At 45.5% G+C, this 19040-nt stretch overlaps 1 protein-coding gene across 3 annotated transcripts in view; it reads left to right on the top strand.

The window, feature by feature from the left end:
- Nucleotides 1-19040, top strand: part of LOC110536437 (protein unc-13 homolog B) — a 126315-nt gene that overhangs the window by 37158 nt on the left and 70117 nt on the right. For all 3 annotated transcript variants that reach the window (XR_005034748.1, XM_036936444.1, XM_036936445.1), the window contains exons 4-9: nt 3392-3435; nt 3645-3720; nt 4200-4205; nt 6962-7030; nt 8741-8960; nt 12817-13044. Coding sequence is in view for 2 of the 3 variants with exons in the window: in XM_036936444.1 (XP_036792339.1) it covers nt 3392-3435; nt 3645-3720; nt 4200-4205; nt 6962-7030; nt 8741-8960; nt 12817-13044 (643 nt within the window). In the remaining variant the exon portion in view is untranslated. The remainder of the gene's footprint in view (nt 1-3391; nt 3436-3644; nt 3721-4199; nt 4206-6961; nt 7031-8740; nt 8961-12816; nt 13045-19040) is intronic.

A 19040-nucleotide genomic window follows, 5' to 3' on the forward strand; every position in this document is an offset into this window, starting at 1 on the left:
TGAAAGTGGAGGGACATCATGGACAGTATTGATGATGAAAGTGGAGGGACATCATGGACAGTATTGATGATGAAAGTAGAGGGACATCATGGACAGTATTGATGATGAAAGTAGAGGGACATCATGGACAGTATTGATGATGAAAGTAGAGGGACATCATGGACAGTATTGATGATGAAAGTAGAGGGACATCATGGACAGTATTGATGATGAAAGTAGAGGGACATCATGGACAGTATTGATGATGAAAGTAGAGGGACATCATGGACAGTATTGATGATGAAAGTAGAGGGACATCATGGACAGTATTGATGATGAAAGTGGAGGGACATCATGGACAGTATTGATGATGAAAGTAGAGGGACATCATGGACAGTATTGATGATGAAAGTAGAGGGACATCATGGACAGTATTGATGATGAAAGTAGAGGGACATCATGGACAGTATTGATGATGAAAGTGGAGGGACATGGACAGTATTGATGAGGAAAGTAGAGGGACATCATGGACAGTATTGATAATGAAAGTGGAGGGACATCATGGACAGTATTGATGATGAAAGTAGAGGGACATGGACAGTATTGATGATGAAAGTAGAGGGACATCATGGACAGTATTGATGATGAAAGTAGAGGGACATGGACAGTATTGATGATGAAAGTAGAGGGACATGGACAGTATTGATGATGAAAGTAGAGGGACATCATGGACAGTATTGATGATGAAAGTAGAGGGACATGGACAGTATTGATGATGAAAGTAGAGGGACATCATGGACAGTATTGATGATGAAAGTAGAGGGACATGGACAGTATTGATGATGAAAGTAGAGGGACATCATGGACAGTATTGATGATGAAAGTAGAGGGACATGGACAGTATTGATGATGAAAGTAGAGGGACATCATGGACAGTATTGATGATGAAAGTAGAGGGACATCATGGACAGTATTGATGATGAAAGTAGAGGGAGATGGACAGTATTGATGATGAAAGTGGAGGGACATCATGGACAGTATTGATGATGAAAGTAGAGGGACATGGACAGTATTGATGATGAAAGTGGAGGGACATCATGGACAGTATTGATGATGAAAGTAGAGGGACATCATGGACAGTATTGATGATGAAAGTAGAGGGACATCATGGACAGTATTGATGATGAAAGTAGAGGGACATAGACAGTATTGATGATGAAAGTGGAGGGACATCATGGACAGTATTGATGATGAAAGTGGAGGGAGATGGACAGTATTGATGATGAAAGTAGAGGGACATCATGGACAGTATTGATGATGAAAGTGGAGGGACATCATGGACAGTATTGATGATGAAAGTAGAGGGACATGGACAGTATTGATGACGAAAGTAGAGGGACATGGACAGTATTGATGATGAAAGTAGAGGGACATGGACAGTATTGATGATGAAAGTAGAGGGACATGGACAGTATTGATGATGAAAGTGGAGGGACATGGACAGTATTGATGATGAAAGTGGAGGGACATCATGGACAGTATTGATGATGAAAGTAGAGGGACATGGACAGTATTGATGATGAAAGTGGAGGGACATCATGGACAGTATTGATGATGAAAGTGGAGGGACATCATGGACAGTATTGATGATGAAAGTAGAGGGACATCATGGACAGTATTGATGATGAAAGTAGAGGGACATCATGGACAGTATTGATGATGAAAGTAGAGGGACATAGACAGTATTGATGATGAAAGTAGAGGGACATCATGGACAGTATTGATGATGAAAGTAGAGGGACATCATGGACAGTATTGATGATGAAAGTAGAGGGACATCATGGACAGTATTGATGATGAAAGTAGAGGGACATCATGGACAGTATTGATGATGAAAGTAGAGGGACATCATGGACAGTATTGATGATGAAAGTAGAGGGACATCATGGACAGTATTGATGATGAAAGTAGAGGGACATCATGGACAGTATTGATGATGAAAGTAGAGGGACATCATGGACAGTATTGATGATGAAAGTGGAGGGACATCATGGACAGTATTGATGATGAAAGTAGAGGGACATCATGGACAGTATTGATGATGAAAGTAGAGGGACATCATGGACAGTATTGATGATGAAAGTAGAGGGACATCATGGACAGTATTGATGATGAAAGTGGAGGGACATGGACAGTATTGATGAGGAAAGTAGAGGGACATCATGGACAGTATTGATGATGAAAGTGGAGGGACATCATGGACAGTATTGATGATGAAAGTAGAGGGACATCATGGACAGTATTGATGATGAAAGTAGAGGGACATCATGGACAGTATTGATGATGAAAGTAGAGGGACATCATGGACAGTATTGATGATGAAAGTAGAGGGAGATGGACAGTATTGATGATGAAAGTAGAGGGAGATGGACAGTATTGATGATGAAAATAGAGGGACATCATGGACAGTATTGATGATGAAAGTAGAGGGACATCATGGACAGTATTGATGATGAAAGTAGAGGGACATAGACAGTATTGATGATGAAAGTAGAGGGACATCATGGACAGTATTGATGATGAAAGTGGAGGGACATCATGGACAGTATTGATGATGAAAGTGGAGGGACATCATGGACAGTATTGATGATGAAAGTAGAGGGACATCATGGACAGTATTGATGATGAAAGTGGAGGGACATCATGGACAGTATTGATGATGAAAGTAGAGGGACATCATGGACAGTATTGATGATGAAAGTGGAGGGACATCATGGACAGTATTGATGATGAAAGATTGTTTGTTGACAGAAAAAAAGTGTATTTGAGAAGGAAAGATTTGTGGGTTACATTTGTGGGTGTTTGTGTGTGAGTGACTGCATGGGTGGGTGAGTGGGTGCATGTGTTGGTGGGTGAGTGGGTGCATGTGTTGGTGGGTGAGTGGGTGCATGTGTGGGTGAGTGGGTGCATGTGTGGGTGGGTGTGTGCATGTGTGGGTGGGTGGGTGAGTACATGTGTGGGTGGGTGGGTGAGTGCATGTGTGGGTGGGTGAGTGCATGTGTGGGTGGGTGAGTGCTCCCTGATCCAACCTCCAGTGTGTTTGTTTGTTGATGATGCTCCCTGATCCAACCTCCAGTGTGTTTGTTTGTTGATGATGCTCCCTGATCCAACCTTCAGTGTGTTTGTTTGTTGATGATGCTCCCTCATCCAACCTCCAGTGTGTTTCAGCCGATGGAAATCCTCTCTGGCATGCTTCAGTGAAACTCAACCAACCCCGTCCAACCCCTCTCTCTCTGTCTCTGATTCTGCTTTGATTTTATGTCATATTATGTGTACGTGTTCTATTATCTTAACTTCTATGAGAACTGTCAGTCTCAGTGGCTAAACGCCTGACCTTTGACCTCTATTACAGGGCCGAGATGGAGACCCCAGCCAGCACCCGTGGGCCAAGCCTGGGTCAGTGACAATGCCTCTGTCTGTGTGTGCGTGCGTACGTGCGTGTGTGCGTGCGTGCGTGTGTCTGTCCTGTCTTTGTGTGTGTCTTTCTCTGTGTGTGGATCTGTACATATTCAAGTGGACTGGAGTCCAACCACCAGCAATGATGACCTCTAATAGATTTGGTACGTTGTTGTATCTTGTTTTGAACTGTGTGTGTGTGTGTTTAGTGGCGCCACGCCCTTTGGGATCGACAGCATGCCTGACCTCCGCAAGAGACGGCCTATCCCTCTGGTCAGCGAGCTGGTGAGTTTCTCTGACCTCTTGACCTTTGACTCCTGAACTCACAGTACCTCAGGCAGACGACAAGATAAAGATTTACCTTTGGTTACATAAATGAATCGGACCTCTGTAAAGTCAAATGAAAACACTATTGCAGAAACCTAAAGAACTACAAGGCCTGTGTACAGTAGTGCATCCTGTTCAAGGTGCTGGATTCGGCAGGGTACTGTATTTGTACACATTATTCTGTACTTTGCAGATTTTAAAAACTTGGTTCAAGGTCGTTCTGTTTCCAAATTGTGTTGTATTTACGTGTCACTAAAGAAAATCCACTGACGTTTCTCTCCTCCTCAAGTCTCTCAGAGCAGAGCGACGTCTGACTGTGTTTGAAGTGTTTGATGTGGGAGAGCTACTCTCTGAGGAACACCAGTCTTCTTGTGATGCTCTAACCTTGATTATTTCTTGTTCTTTCTCGTCCTGCCCCTGTCACTGTCTTCCCTCAGGCAATGGTAAGTGTCTGACAGTGAGCTCAACACAGCCTCTCACACACACACACGCTGACAACATCAAGTCGATAGCATCCACGTTGTGACTAACAGTTTCACTCCGAGGTCAACACTAAAGTCCGTAGAGAAACTACTGTAGGCTAAACTACTGTAGGCTATATAGACTAAACTACTGTAGGCTAAACTACTGTAGGCTATGTAGGCTAAACTACTGTAGACTATGTAGACTAAACTACTGTAGACTAAACTACTGTAGGCTATGTAGGCTAAACTACTGTAGGCTATGTAGGCTAAACTACTGTAGGCTATGTAGACTAAACTACTGTAGGCTATGGAGACTAAACTACTGTAGGCTATGGAGACTAAACTACTGTAGGCTATTGAGACTAAACTACTGTAGGCTATGTAGGCTAAACTACTGTAGGCTATGTAGGCTAAACTACTGTAGGCTATGTAGACTAAACTACTGTAGGCTATGGAGACTAAACTACTGTAGGCTATGGAGACTAAACTACTGTAGGCTATGTAGGCTAAACTACTGTGGGCTATGTAGGCTAAACTACTGTAGGCTATGTAGACTAAACTACTGTAGGCTATGGAGACTAAACTACTGTAGGCTATGGAGACTAAACTACTGTAGACTAAACTACTGTAGACTATGTAGGTTAAACTACTGTAGGCTATGTAGACTAAACAACTGTAGGCTATGTAGACTAAACTACTGTAGGCTAAACTACTGTAGGCTATGTAGACTAAACAACTGTAGGCTATGTAGACTAAACAACTGTAGGCTATGTAGACTAAACTACTGTAGGCTAAACTACTGTAGGCTATGTAGACTAAACAACTGTAGGCTAAACTACTGTAGGCTATGTAGGCTAAACTACTGTAGGCTAAACTACTGTAGGCTATGTAGACTAAACTACTGTAGGCTAATCTACTGTAGGCTATGTAGGCTAAACTACTCTAGGCTATGTAGACTAAACTACTGTAGGCTAAACTACTGTAGGCTATGTAGGCTAAACTACTGTAGGCTAAACTACTGTAGGCTATGTATGCTAAACTACTGTAGGCTATCTAGGCTAAACTACTGTAGGCTAAACTACTGTAGGCTATGTAGGCTAAACTACTGTAGGCTAAACTACTGTAGGCTATGTAGGCTAAACTACTGTAGGCTATGTAGGCTAAACTACTGTAGTCTAAACTACTGTAGGCTATGTAGGCTAAACTACTGTAGGCTAAACTGCTGTAGGCTATGTAGGCTAAACTACTGTAGGCTAAACTACTGTAGGCTATGTAGGCTAAACTACTGTAGGCTAAACTACTGTAGGCTATGTAGGCTAAACTACTGTAGGCTATGTAGGCTAAACTACTGTAGGCTATGTAGGCTAAACTACTGTAGGCTATGTAGGCTAAACTACTGTAGGCTAAACTGCTGGAGGCTATGTAGGCTAAACTACTATAGGCTAAACTACTGTAGGCTATGTAGGCTAAACTACTGTAGGCTAAACTACTGTAGGCTATGTAGGCTAAACTACTGTAGGCTATGTAGGCTAAACTACTGTAGGCTATGTAGGCTAAACTACTGTAGGATATGTAGGCTAAACTACTGTAGGCTATGTAGGCTAAACTACTGTAGGCTATGTAGGCTAAACTACTGTAGACTAAACTACTGTAGGCTAAACTACTGTAGACTAAACTACTGTAGGCTAAACTACTGTAGGCTATGTAGGCTAAACTACTGTAGGCTAAACTACTGTAGGCTAAACTACTGTAGGCTAAACTACTGTAGGCTATGTAGGCTAAACCTATGTGGTTTAGTGACTGTTTATGCCACTCCACCAGGTCCTTACTGTAGTTGTCGAAACAGGAGAAAACATCCATCTACTTCACAACAAATTACACCACAAACATTCTAACCCTGTCCATCTCTTCTCCCACACACATCGGCTTTCATACGCTGTAGCACACAGTGACTAAACAAAAACACACCTCTTGCAGAGTGGAGTTTTGTTTTGTTTATCTTGTTTTTCTCTTCAGAGCAGTGGTTAGAGTGTTAGAGTGGCAACCAGAAGGTTGCCAGTTCAAATCCCCAAGCTGACAAGGTACAAATCTGTCGTTCTGCCCCTGAACAGGCAGTTAACCTACTGTTCCTAGGCCGTCATTGAAAATAAGAATTTATAAGAATTTGTTCTTAACTGACTTGCCTAGTTAAATAAAAATACATAATTCGAGAGCATTTTTGCCATTTAGCGGGAAACGGCTAACGACATTGATTAGCTTGTGTAGCAGGGAGCAGGCCCTCCAGACAGACAGACAGACAGACAGACAGACAGACAGAGAGGTTCTTAGTATGTGTATGCGATTGTGAGACAGTCCACTGTGGAGGAGAGAGGGAATTAGACACACAGGGACATATCAGAGCATTGCTAAGCACACATGATCTGTCCTTAGACAACTATAGTCTGAGTCACATACACAACAGGTTCTATCCTTTAGCCTGAAATCCAGAACCTGTGTCATGCAAAGGAGTGGAACGAAAATTCAAACTGGTAGCCAGGCTAAGAAACATAATCCCCTGTTCACACATATATTATATGTCTGAGTGTGAACTAAACCACAGTTATTGTATTTGTAGATAATAAACCTCTCTTCTGACCTCAATCTTCAATCTTTTCAATCCTCTCTCTCTCTCTCTCTCTCTCTCTTTCTCTCTCTCTCTCTCTCTCTCTCTCTCTCTCTCTCACTCTCTCTCTCAGTCCATGTTGCAGGCCAGGAAGGCAGGGCTCTCTATGGCTACACAGACGTCCCAGAAGGACCAGGAGCTGGTGAGAGGACTCACCACTTGTTAATCTATTCAGTCTGACCTTTCCTTGGTCATTTTGTGTGAAGCGCTGGCCTGTGTGACTTTATAAATAGCTTAGTGTGGCTTTCCTTGGTACAATACTCTCCTTCTTTCTTTCTCTCGCTCTCTCTCTCTACCGCTGCCTCTCTCTTATCCCCCTCTCCCCCTTCTCCCTCTCCTCCTCTCGCTACCTCTCCCCCTTCTACCTCTCCCCCTCTCCCTACCACTCCTTCTCCCCCTATCTCTCTCCCTACCTGTTTCCCTTATCCTCTCCCCCTACCTATCCCCCTTATCCCTCTCTCCCTTATCCCTCTCTCCCTCTCCCCCTTATCACTCTCTCCCCATACCTATCCCCCTTATCCCTCTCTCCCTTATCCCTCTCTCCCCCTTATCCCTCTCTCTCCCTTATCCCTCTCTCCCCATTATCCCTCTCTCTCCCTTATCCCTCTCTCCCCCTAACTATCCCCCAGATCCATCTCCACCTTATCACTCTCTCCCCCTACCTATCCCCCTTATCCCTCTCCCTCTCCCCCTTATCCCTCTCTCCCTCTCCCCCTTATCCCTCTTTCCCTCTCACCCTTATCTCTCTCTCCCTTCTACCTCTCTCCCCCTTATCCCTCTCTCCCCCTAACTATCCCCCAGATCCCTCTCCCCCTTATCCCTCTCTCCCTACCTATCCACCTTATCCCTCTCTCCCTCTCCCCCTACTTATCCCCCTTATCCCTCTCTCCCTCTACCTCTCCTCCTACCTATCCCCCCTTATCCCTCTCACCCTCTCCCTCTACCCCTCTCCCTACCGCTCTCCCTCCACCTTTCCCTACCTACCTCTCTCCCTCCTTCTCCCTCCCCCTCTTCCTCTCCCTCTCTCCGTGCCTCGCTCCCTCTCCCTACCTCTCTCCCTCCCTCCCCCTCTTCCTCTCCCCCTATCCGTGCCTCGCTCCCTCTCCCTACCTCTCTCCCTCCCTCCCCCTCTTCCTCTCCCCCTATCCGTGCCTCGCTCCCTCTCCCTACCTCTCTCCCTGACCCCATATCCCTGTCACATTCTGAGAAGAAATGATGGCTGATGGTGACTCATATATTTTGTAACGTTCCAGTTGTAACCAAACAAACAAACATAAGGTTGAGTTCCCCTGTGAGTGTTTATACCTCAGCCTACGGTTCTGTGTACACCTCAACTCTGCTCTGCACTACCCACTGCACCTGACTAAACATTGTCTGTTACCCTCTCTCTTTCTCTCCCTATCTCTTCCCCTCCCTTTCAATCTTGATATTTTTTCTGTTCTTCTCTACTTCTTACCCCCTCTCTCCCTCTTCCTATCCATCTTTCTCTCTGTCCCTCTATCTCTCCTCCTCTCTCCCTCTACCTCTCTCCTCCTCTCTTCCTATCTATCTTTCTCTCTGTCCCTCTATCTATCTCTCCTCCTCTCTCCCTCTCTCTCCTCTCCTCTTCTCTCCCTCTTCCTATCTATCTCTCTCTCTCTATCTCTCCTCCTCTCTCCCTCTTCCTATCTATCTTTCTCTCTGTCCCTCTATCTATCTCTCCTCCTCTCTCCCTCTCTCTCCTCTTCTCTCCCTCTTCCTATCTATCTCTCTCTCTATCCCTCTCTCTGCTCCTCTCTCCCTCTTCCTATCTATCTTTCTCTCTGTCCCTCTATCTATCTCTGTCTTCCCCTCCCTCTCTCTTCTCCTACAGAAGAACCACGTGTATAAGAAAACCCTGCAGGCTCTGATCTACCCCATCTCCTGCACCACGCCCCATGCCTTCCAGGTGTGGACCGCCTCCACACCCACCTACTGCTATGAGTGTGAGGGACTGCTTTGGGGCATCGCCCGCCAGGGCATGAGGTGTGCTGAGTGTGGGGTCAAAGTTCACGAGAAGTGCCAGGAGCTGCTCAACGCTGACTGTCTGCAGAGTGAGTAGAGAAGATAAGGGCTAGTAAAAATGGAAGGAAAGAGGGGGTTGAAATGCTGAGGACGTTCAATTGTACCTTTTCTTGTGTAACTCGCAACGTGCCCCTCCCACCTGAGGATCTGTCTTTTTCAGATATCTATTTCCTGTGTTTGAGGGGTGTCACTTAAATCTCTCTGGATTGATTGTTAAATCAATCAAATCTCTCTGGCTTGATTGTTAAATCTCTCTGGCTTGATTGTTAAATCTCTCTGGCTTGATTGTTAAATCAATCAAATCTCTCTGGCTTGATTGTTAAATCAATCAAATCTCTCTGGCTTGATTGTTAAATCAATCAAATCTCTCTGGATTGATTGTTAAATCTCTCTGGATTGATTGTTAAATCTCTCTGGATTGATTGTTAAATCTCTCTGGATTGATTATTAAATCTCTCTGGATTGATTATTAAATCTCTCTGGATTGATTATTAAATCTCTCTGGATTGATTATTAAATCTCTCTGGATTGATTATTAAATCTCTCTGGATTGATTATTAAATCTCTCTGGATTGATTATTAAATCTCTCTGGTTTGATTATTAAATCTCTCTGGATTGATTGTTAAATCTCTCTGGTTTGATTATTAAATCTCTCTGGATTGATTATTAAATCTCTCTGGATTGATTATTAAATCTCTCTGGATTGATTATTAAATCTCTCTGGATTGATTATTAAATCTCTCTGGATTGATTATTAAATCTCTCTGGTTTGATTATTAAATCTCTCTGGATTGATTATTAAATCTCTCTGGATTGATTATTAAATCTCTCTGGTTTGATTATTAAATCTCTCTGGATTGATTGTTAAATCTCTCTGGATTGATTATTAAATCTCTCTGGATTGATTATTAAATCTCTCTGGATTGATTATTAAATCTCTCTGGTTTGATTATTAAATCTCTCTGGATTGATTGTTAAATCTCTCTGGATTGATTATTAAATCTCTCTGGATTCATTGCTTTCATTTTACTCGTGCGACTCTTTCATACTCTCGCTTGCGCCCGTCGTTTTCCCCCCGTTAAACGCTACGACTGCGGATGTATTTGTAATGACCTGTCAAACACACCCTGGTGATAGCTGTAATGGGCTCAATGGAACACGTTGTCTTTCCGTTGAATCTATAAGAACGCTGAAGCTTCGTCTGGGATTTAACACACCGTCTCAACACTTACATCACGAGAAAGACAAGAAATATAACTTCATTTTGATGGGTGTTCATTTTTTGTGGAATTTTTAAAAGTTTCAAGTTTAATACAGTTGAAAAGTTTACAAATGTGATGCACTGAAATGAAAACAACTTCTGAAAATGAACACTGGGATTATAGTGATATTTTGTCTGATTTCTGTAACAATGTAAAGTCTGTTTAGATGAGTGTAATCTAGAGCCGAGCCTGCTACTTGTTGAATTATGCAACAGAACGTGACAACAACAGGTAGGGTAGACAGAGCAGGTAGAATAGACAGAGCAGGTGAGGGCAGGTAGGGTAGACAGAGCAGGTGGGCGCAGGTAGGGTAGACAGAGCAGGTGAGGGCAGGTAGGATAGACAGAGCAGGTGGGTGCAGGTAGGATAGACAGAGCAGGTGAGGGCAGGTAGAATAGACAGAGCAGGTGAGACAGAGCAGGTAGAATAGACAGAGCAGGTGAGGGCAGGTAGGTTAGACAGGGCAGGTAGGGTAGACAGAGCAGGTGAGGGCAGGTAGGGTAGACAGAGCAGGTGAGGGCAGGTAGGGTAGACAGAGCTGGTGAGGGCAGGTAGGGTAGACATAGCAGGTGAGGGCAGGTAGGGTAGACATAGCAGGTAGGGTAGACAGGGCAGGTAGGGTAGACAGAGCAGGTGAGTGCAGGTAGGGTAGACAGAGCAGGTGAGGGCAGGTAGGATAGACAGAGCAGGTGGGTGCAGGTAGGATAGACAGAGCAGGTGAGGGCAGGTAGAATAGACAGAGCAGGTGAGACAGAGCAGGTAGAATAGACAGAGCAGGTGAGGGCAGGTAGGGTAGACAGAGCAGGTGAGGGCAGGTAGGGTAGACAGAGCAGGTGGGTGCAGGTAGGATAGACAGAGCAGGTGAGGGCAGGTAGAATAGACAGAGCAGGTGAGACAGAGCAGGTAGAATAGACAGAGCAGGTGAGGGCAGGTAGGGTAGACAGAGCAGGTGAGGGCAGGTAGGGTAGACAGAGCAGGTAGAATAGACAGAGCAGGTGAGGGCAGGTAGGGTAGACAGAGCAGGTGAGTGCAGGTAGGATAGACAGAGCAGGTGAGGGCAGGTAGGGTAGACAGAGCAGGTGAGGGCAGGTAGGGTAGACAGAGCTGGTGAGGGCAGGTAGGGTAGACATAGCAGGTAGGGTAGACAGGGCAGTTAGGATAGACAGAGCAGGTGAGGGCAGGTAGGATAGACAAAGCAGGTGAGGGCAGGTAGGGTAGACAGGGCAGGGAGGATAGACAGAGCAGGTGAGGGCAGGTAGGGTAGACAGGGCAGGTGAGGGCAGGTAGGATAGACAGAGCAGGTGAGGGCAGGTAGGGTAGACAGAGCAGGTGAGGGCAGGTAGGATAGACAGAGCAGGTGAGGGCAGGTAGGATAGACAGAGCAGGTGAGGGCAGGTAGGGTAGACAGAGCAGGCGAGGGCAGGTAGGGTAGACAGGGCAGGTGAGGGCAGGTAGGATAGACAGAGCAGGTGAGGGCAGGTACGGTAGACAGAGCAGGTGAGGGCAGGTAGGGTGGGCAGGTAGGGTAAACAGAGCAGGTAGGGTAGACAGGGCAGGTAGGGTAGACAGAGAAGGTGAGGGCAGGTAGGGTAGACAGGGCAGGTGAGGGCAGGTAGGATAGACAGAGCAGGTGAGGGCAGGTACGGTAGACAGAGCAGGTGAGGGCAGGTAGGGTGGGCAGGTAGGGTAAACAGAGCAGGTAGGGTAGACAGGGCAGGTAGGGTGGACAGAGAAGGTGAGGGCAGGTAGGGTAGACAGGGCAGGTGAAGGCAGGTAGGGTAGACAGGGAAGGTATGGTAGACAGAGCAGGTGAGGGCAGGTAGGGTAGACAGAGCAGGTGAGGGCAGGTAGGGAAGACTGATTAAGCCCTTGCAGCCTTGTTCCACCCCTATATGTTAATGTCCTAATATATGCAAATACACCTGGTGAATTTATGCGGCATATGAGCACTTTTCTTTATTTTATTTTAACACAAAATATTTCATAAATACTGTATACAATAAGAACATGTATATATGAGTGCATTCAATGAAGATAAAGATGTTTGACAACCATTAATTATTTGTTGTGCGAGTAAAATGTTTTAAGTGCCGAATGGATTATAACAATTTTAAATGTTTGAAGTATCTTCATCCATTGTAAATCGCGTTGGATAAAAGCGTCTGCTAAATGGCATAGATTATTATTATTATGATGATGATGATTATTGTTATTATTATTGTTGTTATTATCAGTATATTATTATTATTATTAGTATTGTTATTATTATTATTATTATTAGTAGTAGTAGTAGTAGTAGTAGTAGTAGTAGTAGTAGTAGTAGTGGTAGTAGTAGTAGTAGTAGTAGTAGTAGTAGTAGTAGTAATAGTAGTAGTAGTAGTAGTGGTAGTAGTAGTAGTAGTAGTAGTAGTAGTAGTAGTAGTAGTAGTAGTAGTAATAGTAGTAGTAGTAGTAGTAGTAATAGTAGTAGTATCCTTATTAGTATTAGTATTATATTGTCCAACTGTTGCATTTATTAGAACTATTTATTTATTTATTTTTTGAATTTTCCCCCTTTTTCCTCCCCTCTCTCCTCCCCTTTCTCCTTCCCTCTCTCCTTCCCTTCTCCTTCCCTCTCTCCAGGGGCGGCTGAGAAAAGCTCTAAGACGGGATCAGAGGACCGGACCCAGCACATCATCACAGCTATGAAGGACAGGATGAAGATCAGGGAGAGGAACAAGCCAGAGATCTTTGACGAGATCAGGGCTGTGTTTGCTGTCACTAAGCTGCTCCATGCTCAGCAGATGAAGACCATAAAACAGAGTGTGTTAGACGGAACCTCCAAGTGGTCTGCCAAGATCACCATCACAGGTATGTACTGTACTACACCACACTGCAACACTCTACCACACCACACCACAACACTCTACCACACCACAACACTCTACCACACCGCAACACTCTACCACACCGCACTGCAACACTGTACCACACCGCAACACTCTACCACACCGCACTGCAACACTGTACCACACCACACCGCAACACTCTACCACACCGCAACACTCTACCACCCCGCACTGCAACACTGTACCACACCGCAACACTCTACCACCCCGCACTGCAACACTGTACCACACCGCAACACTCTACCACACCGCACTGCAACACTCTACCACACCGCAACACTCTACCACACCGCAACACTCTACCACACCGCAACACTCTACCACACCGCAACACTCTACCACACCGCAAAACTCTACCACACCGCAACACTCTACCACACTGCACTGCAACACTCTACCACACCACAAAACTCTACCACACCGCAACACTCTACCACACCGCACCGCAACACTCTACCACACCACAAAACTCTACCACACCGCAACACTCTACCACACCGCACTGCAACACTCTACCGCACCGCAACACTCTACCACACCGCACCGCAACACTCTACCACACCGCACTGCAACACTCTACAAACACCGCAGCACTCTACCACACCGCACTGCAACACTGTACCACACTGCACTGCAACACTCTACCACACCACAACACTCTACCACACCGCACTGCAACACTGTACCACACCGCAACACTCTACCACACCGCACTGCAACACTGTACCACACCACACCGCAACACTCTACCACACCGCAACACTCTACCACCCCGCACTGCAACACTGTACCACACCGCAACACTCTACCACACCGCACCGCAAAACTCTACCACACCGCACTGCAACACTCTACCACACCGCAACACTCTACCACACCGCAACACTCTACCACACCGCAACACTCTACCACACCGCAACACTCTACCACACCGCAACACTCTACCACACCGCAAAACTCTACCACACCGCAACACTCTACCACACCGCACCGCAACACTCTACCACACCACAAAACTCTACCACACCGCAACACTCTACCACACCGCACTGCAACACTCTACCGCACCGCAACACTCTACCACACCGCACGGCAACACTCTACCACACCGCACTGCAACACTCTACAAACACCGCAGCACTCTACCACACCGCACTGCAACACTGTACCACACCGCACTGCAACACTCTACCACACCACAACACTCTACCACACCGCACTGCAACACTGTACCACACCGCACCGCAACACTCTACCACACCACAACACTCTACCACACCGCACTGCAACACTCTACCACACCGCACTGCACCACTCTACCACACCGCACTGCAACACTCTACCACACCGCACTGCAACACTCTACCACACCTCAACACTCTACCACACCGCACTGCAACACTCTACCACACCGCACTGCAACACTCTACCACACCTCAACACTCTACCACACCGCACTGCAACACTCTACCACACCGCACTGCAACACTCTACCACACCGCACTGCAACACTCTACCACACCACACTGCAACACTCTACCACACCGCACTGCAACACTCTACCACACCGCACTGCAACACTCTACCGCACCGCACTGCAACACTCTACCACACCGCACTGCAACACTCTACCACACCGCACTGCAACACTCTTCCACACCGCACTGCAACACTCTACCACACCGCACTGCAACACTCTACCACACCGCACTGCAACACTCTACCACACCGCACTGCAACACTCTACCACACCTCACTGCAACACTCTACCACACCGCACTGCAACACTCTACCACATCGCACTGCACCACTCTACCACACCGCGCTGCAACACTCTACCACACCGCACTGCAACACTCTACCACACCGCACTGCAACACTCTACCACACCGCACTGCAACACTCTACCACACCGCACTGCAACACTCTACCACACCGCACTGCAACACTCTACCACACCGCACTGCAACACTCTACCACACCGCACTGCAACACTCTACCACACCGCACTGCACCACTCTACCACACCGCGCTGCAACACTCTACCACACCGCACTGCAACACTCTACCACACCGCACTGCAACACTCTACCACACCTCACTGCAACACTCTACCACACCGCACTGCAACACTCTACCACACCGCACTGCAACACTCTACCACACCGCACTGCAACACTCTACCACACCGCACTGCAACACTCTACCACACCGCACTGCAACACTCTACCACACCTCAACACTCTACCACACCGCACTGCAACACTCTACCACACCGCACTGCAACACTCTACCACACCGCACTGCAACACTCTACCACACCGCACTGCAACACTCTACCACACCGCACTGCAACACTCTACCACACCGCACTGCAACACTCTACCACACCTCAACACTCTACCACACCGCACTGCAACACTCTTCCACACCGCACTGCAACACTCTACCACACCACACTGCAACACTCTACCACACCGCTCTGCAACACTCTACCACACCGCACTGCAACACTCTACCACACCGCAGTGCAACACTCTACCACACCGCAGTGCAACACTCTTCCACACCGCATGTCCTAATGAGGTCCTGGGTCTATTGTCCCTCTATCCACTCTGACATCATTATAAATGCTATCGAAAATCACATCAAACACATATCATCAAAACGTTATTGTGCTTTTAAAACTCACCTCACTGTTATGATCAATTTGAAGAACGTTCAACAACAGGTTGAAACTGAGCATAAAACATGGTCGTTGTAGATGTTGGTTCGAAGCCTAACACAACGAAATGGACAGCGCTTTCCATATTAGGGCTTATACATAGTACACATAGGCTTATGAGCCCAAGCCCCTCCCCCCCATTTTTTGTCTGTTTGTTGTTGGCTGAATTAAAATGGTGATTGTGCTGTTATACAATACATAGCCCACCACATATTACACATGGCAGAAAAATATAAAACAACACTGATTTAAGATGTCTTCGCAACATAATTGGTCTAGCCTATACTCCAAAATTAAACACATTTGAGTTACCGCCTTTGAGTGTGGACTGTAGTATAACGCATACTGAATGGACTTGTTACCTTATGCTACACTTCAACATGTACATCCGTGAGTCTGGGACAGTACTTAGCCCTAGGAGATGCTGTTGGTTCATTGATTGTGCAGGGCGGCTTACAGGCGGCAGGTAGCCTAGTGGTTAGAGTGTTGGGCAATTGGGCAATCAAAAAAATTGCTGGATCGAATCCCTGAGCTGACAAGGTACAAATCTGTCGTTCTGCCCCCTGGACAGGGCAGTTAACCCACTGTTCCAAGGCCGTCATTGAAAATAAGAATTAGTTCTTAACTGACTTGCCTAGTTAAACAAAGGTAACATTTAATAAGAAATACGGTTAGCCTACAGTTATAGTGAATTTGTATTTGACTTTTACGTAGGCCCGGTGGAGAAAAGAAAACAGCCAAGCTAGCTCCCACTTCTTGTTATCCATCCCCTGTCACGCGGGACTAGGTGGGTGCAGGAATCAGACGCAGAGAGAGAGAGAGAGTAACTGAGTAAAGTGCTTTACTCTTGCACACCAAAATAATAAGCCCAACACAATACATGGCGCAGGACACTAATACAAGACAACCCAAAAACCACAGGGTGCCAAGTAAAGAAAAGACAATCCACCACGACCTAACATGAACACACGTAACATAGAGACAATCCACCACTACCTAACATGAACACACATAACATAGAGACAATACACCACTACCTAACATGAACACACATAACATAGAGACAATCCACCACGACCTAACATGAACACACGTAACATAGAGACAATCCACCACTACCTAACATGAACACACGTAACATAGAGACAATCCACCACTACCTAACATGAACACACATAACATAGAGACAATCCACCACGACCTAACATGAACACACGTAACATAGAGACAATCCACCACTACCTAACATGAACACACGTAACATAGAGACAATCCACCACTACCTAACATGAACACACATAACATAGAGACAATCCACCACGACCTAACATGAACACACGTAACATAGAGACAATCCACCACTACCTAACATGAACACACGTAACATAGAGACAATCCACCACTACCTAACATGAACACACGTAACATAGAGACAATCCACCACTACCTAACATGAACACACGTAACATAGAGACAATCCACCACTACCTAACATGAACACACGTAACATAGAGACAATCCACCACGACCTAACATGAACACACGTAACATAGAGACAATCCACCACTACCTAACATGAACACACGTAACATAGAGACAATACACCACTACCTAACATGAACACACGTAACATAGAGACAATACACCACTACCTAACATGAACACACGTAACATAGAGACAATACACCACTACCTAACATGGACACACATAACATAGAGACAACACACCACAACCTAACATGAACACACGTAACATAAAGACAATACACCACTACCTAACATGAACACACGTAACATAAAGACAATACACCACTACCTAACATGAACACACTTAACATAAAGACAATCCACCACTACCTAACATGAACACACATAACATAAAGACAATCCACCACTACCTAACATGAACACACGTAACATAAAGACAATATACCACTACCTAACATGAACACACATAACATAGAGACAATCCACCACTACCTAACATGAACACTTGTAACATAGAGACAATCCACCACTATCTAACATGGACACACATAACATAGAGACAACACACCACGACCTAACATGAACACACGTAACATAAAGACAATACACCACTACCTAACATGAACACACATAACATAGAGACAATCCACCACTACCTAACATGAACACACATAACATAGAGACAATCCACCACTACCTAACATGAACACACGTAACATAAAGACAATCCACCACTACCTAACATGAACACACATAACACAGAGACAATACACCACTACCTAACATGAACACACATAACATAGAGACAATCCACCACTACCTAACATGAACACACGTAACATAAAGACAATCCACCACTACCTAACATGAACACACATAACATAGAGACAATCCAACACTACCTAACATGCACACACGAAACATAGAGACAATACACCACTACCTAACATGCACACACATACAGTGCCTTGCGAAAGTATTCGGCCCCCTTGAACTTTGCGACCTTTTTCCACATTTCAGGCTTCAAACATAAAGATATAAAACTGTATTTTTTTGTGAAGAATCAACAACAAGTGGGACACAATCATGAAGTGGAACGACAATTATTGGATATTTCAAACTTTTTTAACAAATCAAAAACTGAAAAATTGGGCGTGCAAAATTATTCAGCCCCCTTAAGTTAATATTTTGTAGCGCCACCTTTTGCTGCGATTACAGCTGTAAGTCGCTTGGGGTATGTCTCTATCAGTTTTGCACATCGAGAGACTGAAATTTGTTCCCATTCCTCCTTGCAAAACAGCTCGAGCTCAGTGAGGTTGGATGGAGAGCATTTGTGAACAGCAGTTTTCAGTTCTTTCCACAGATTCTCAATTGGATTCAGGTCTGGACTTTGACTTGGCCATTCTAACACCTGGATATGTGTATTATTGAACCATTCCATTGTAGATTTTGCTTTATGTTTTGGATCATTGTCTTGTTGGAAGACAAATCTCCGTCCCAGTCTCAGGTCTTTTGCATACTCCATCAGGTTTTCTTCCAGAATGGTCCTGTATTTGGCTCCATCCATCTTCCCATCAATTTTAACCATCTTCCCTGTCCCTGCTGAAGAAAAGCAGGCCCAAACCATGATGCTGCCACCACCATGTTTGACAGTGGGGATGGTGTGTTCAGGGTGTTGCTTTTACGCCAAACATAACGTTTTGCATTGTTGCCAAAAAGTTCAATTTTGGGTTCATCTGACCAGA

The sequence above is a fragment of the Oncorhynchus mykiss genome, chromosome 11 (genome assembly GCF_013265735.2).
Source record: "Oncorhynchus mykiss isolate Arlee chromosome 11, USDA_OmykA_1.1, whole genome shotgun sequence".
Lineage (NCBI taxonomy): Eukaryota > Metazoa > Chordata > Actinopteri > Salmoniformes > Salmonidae > Oncorhynchus > Oncorhynchus mykiss.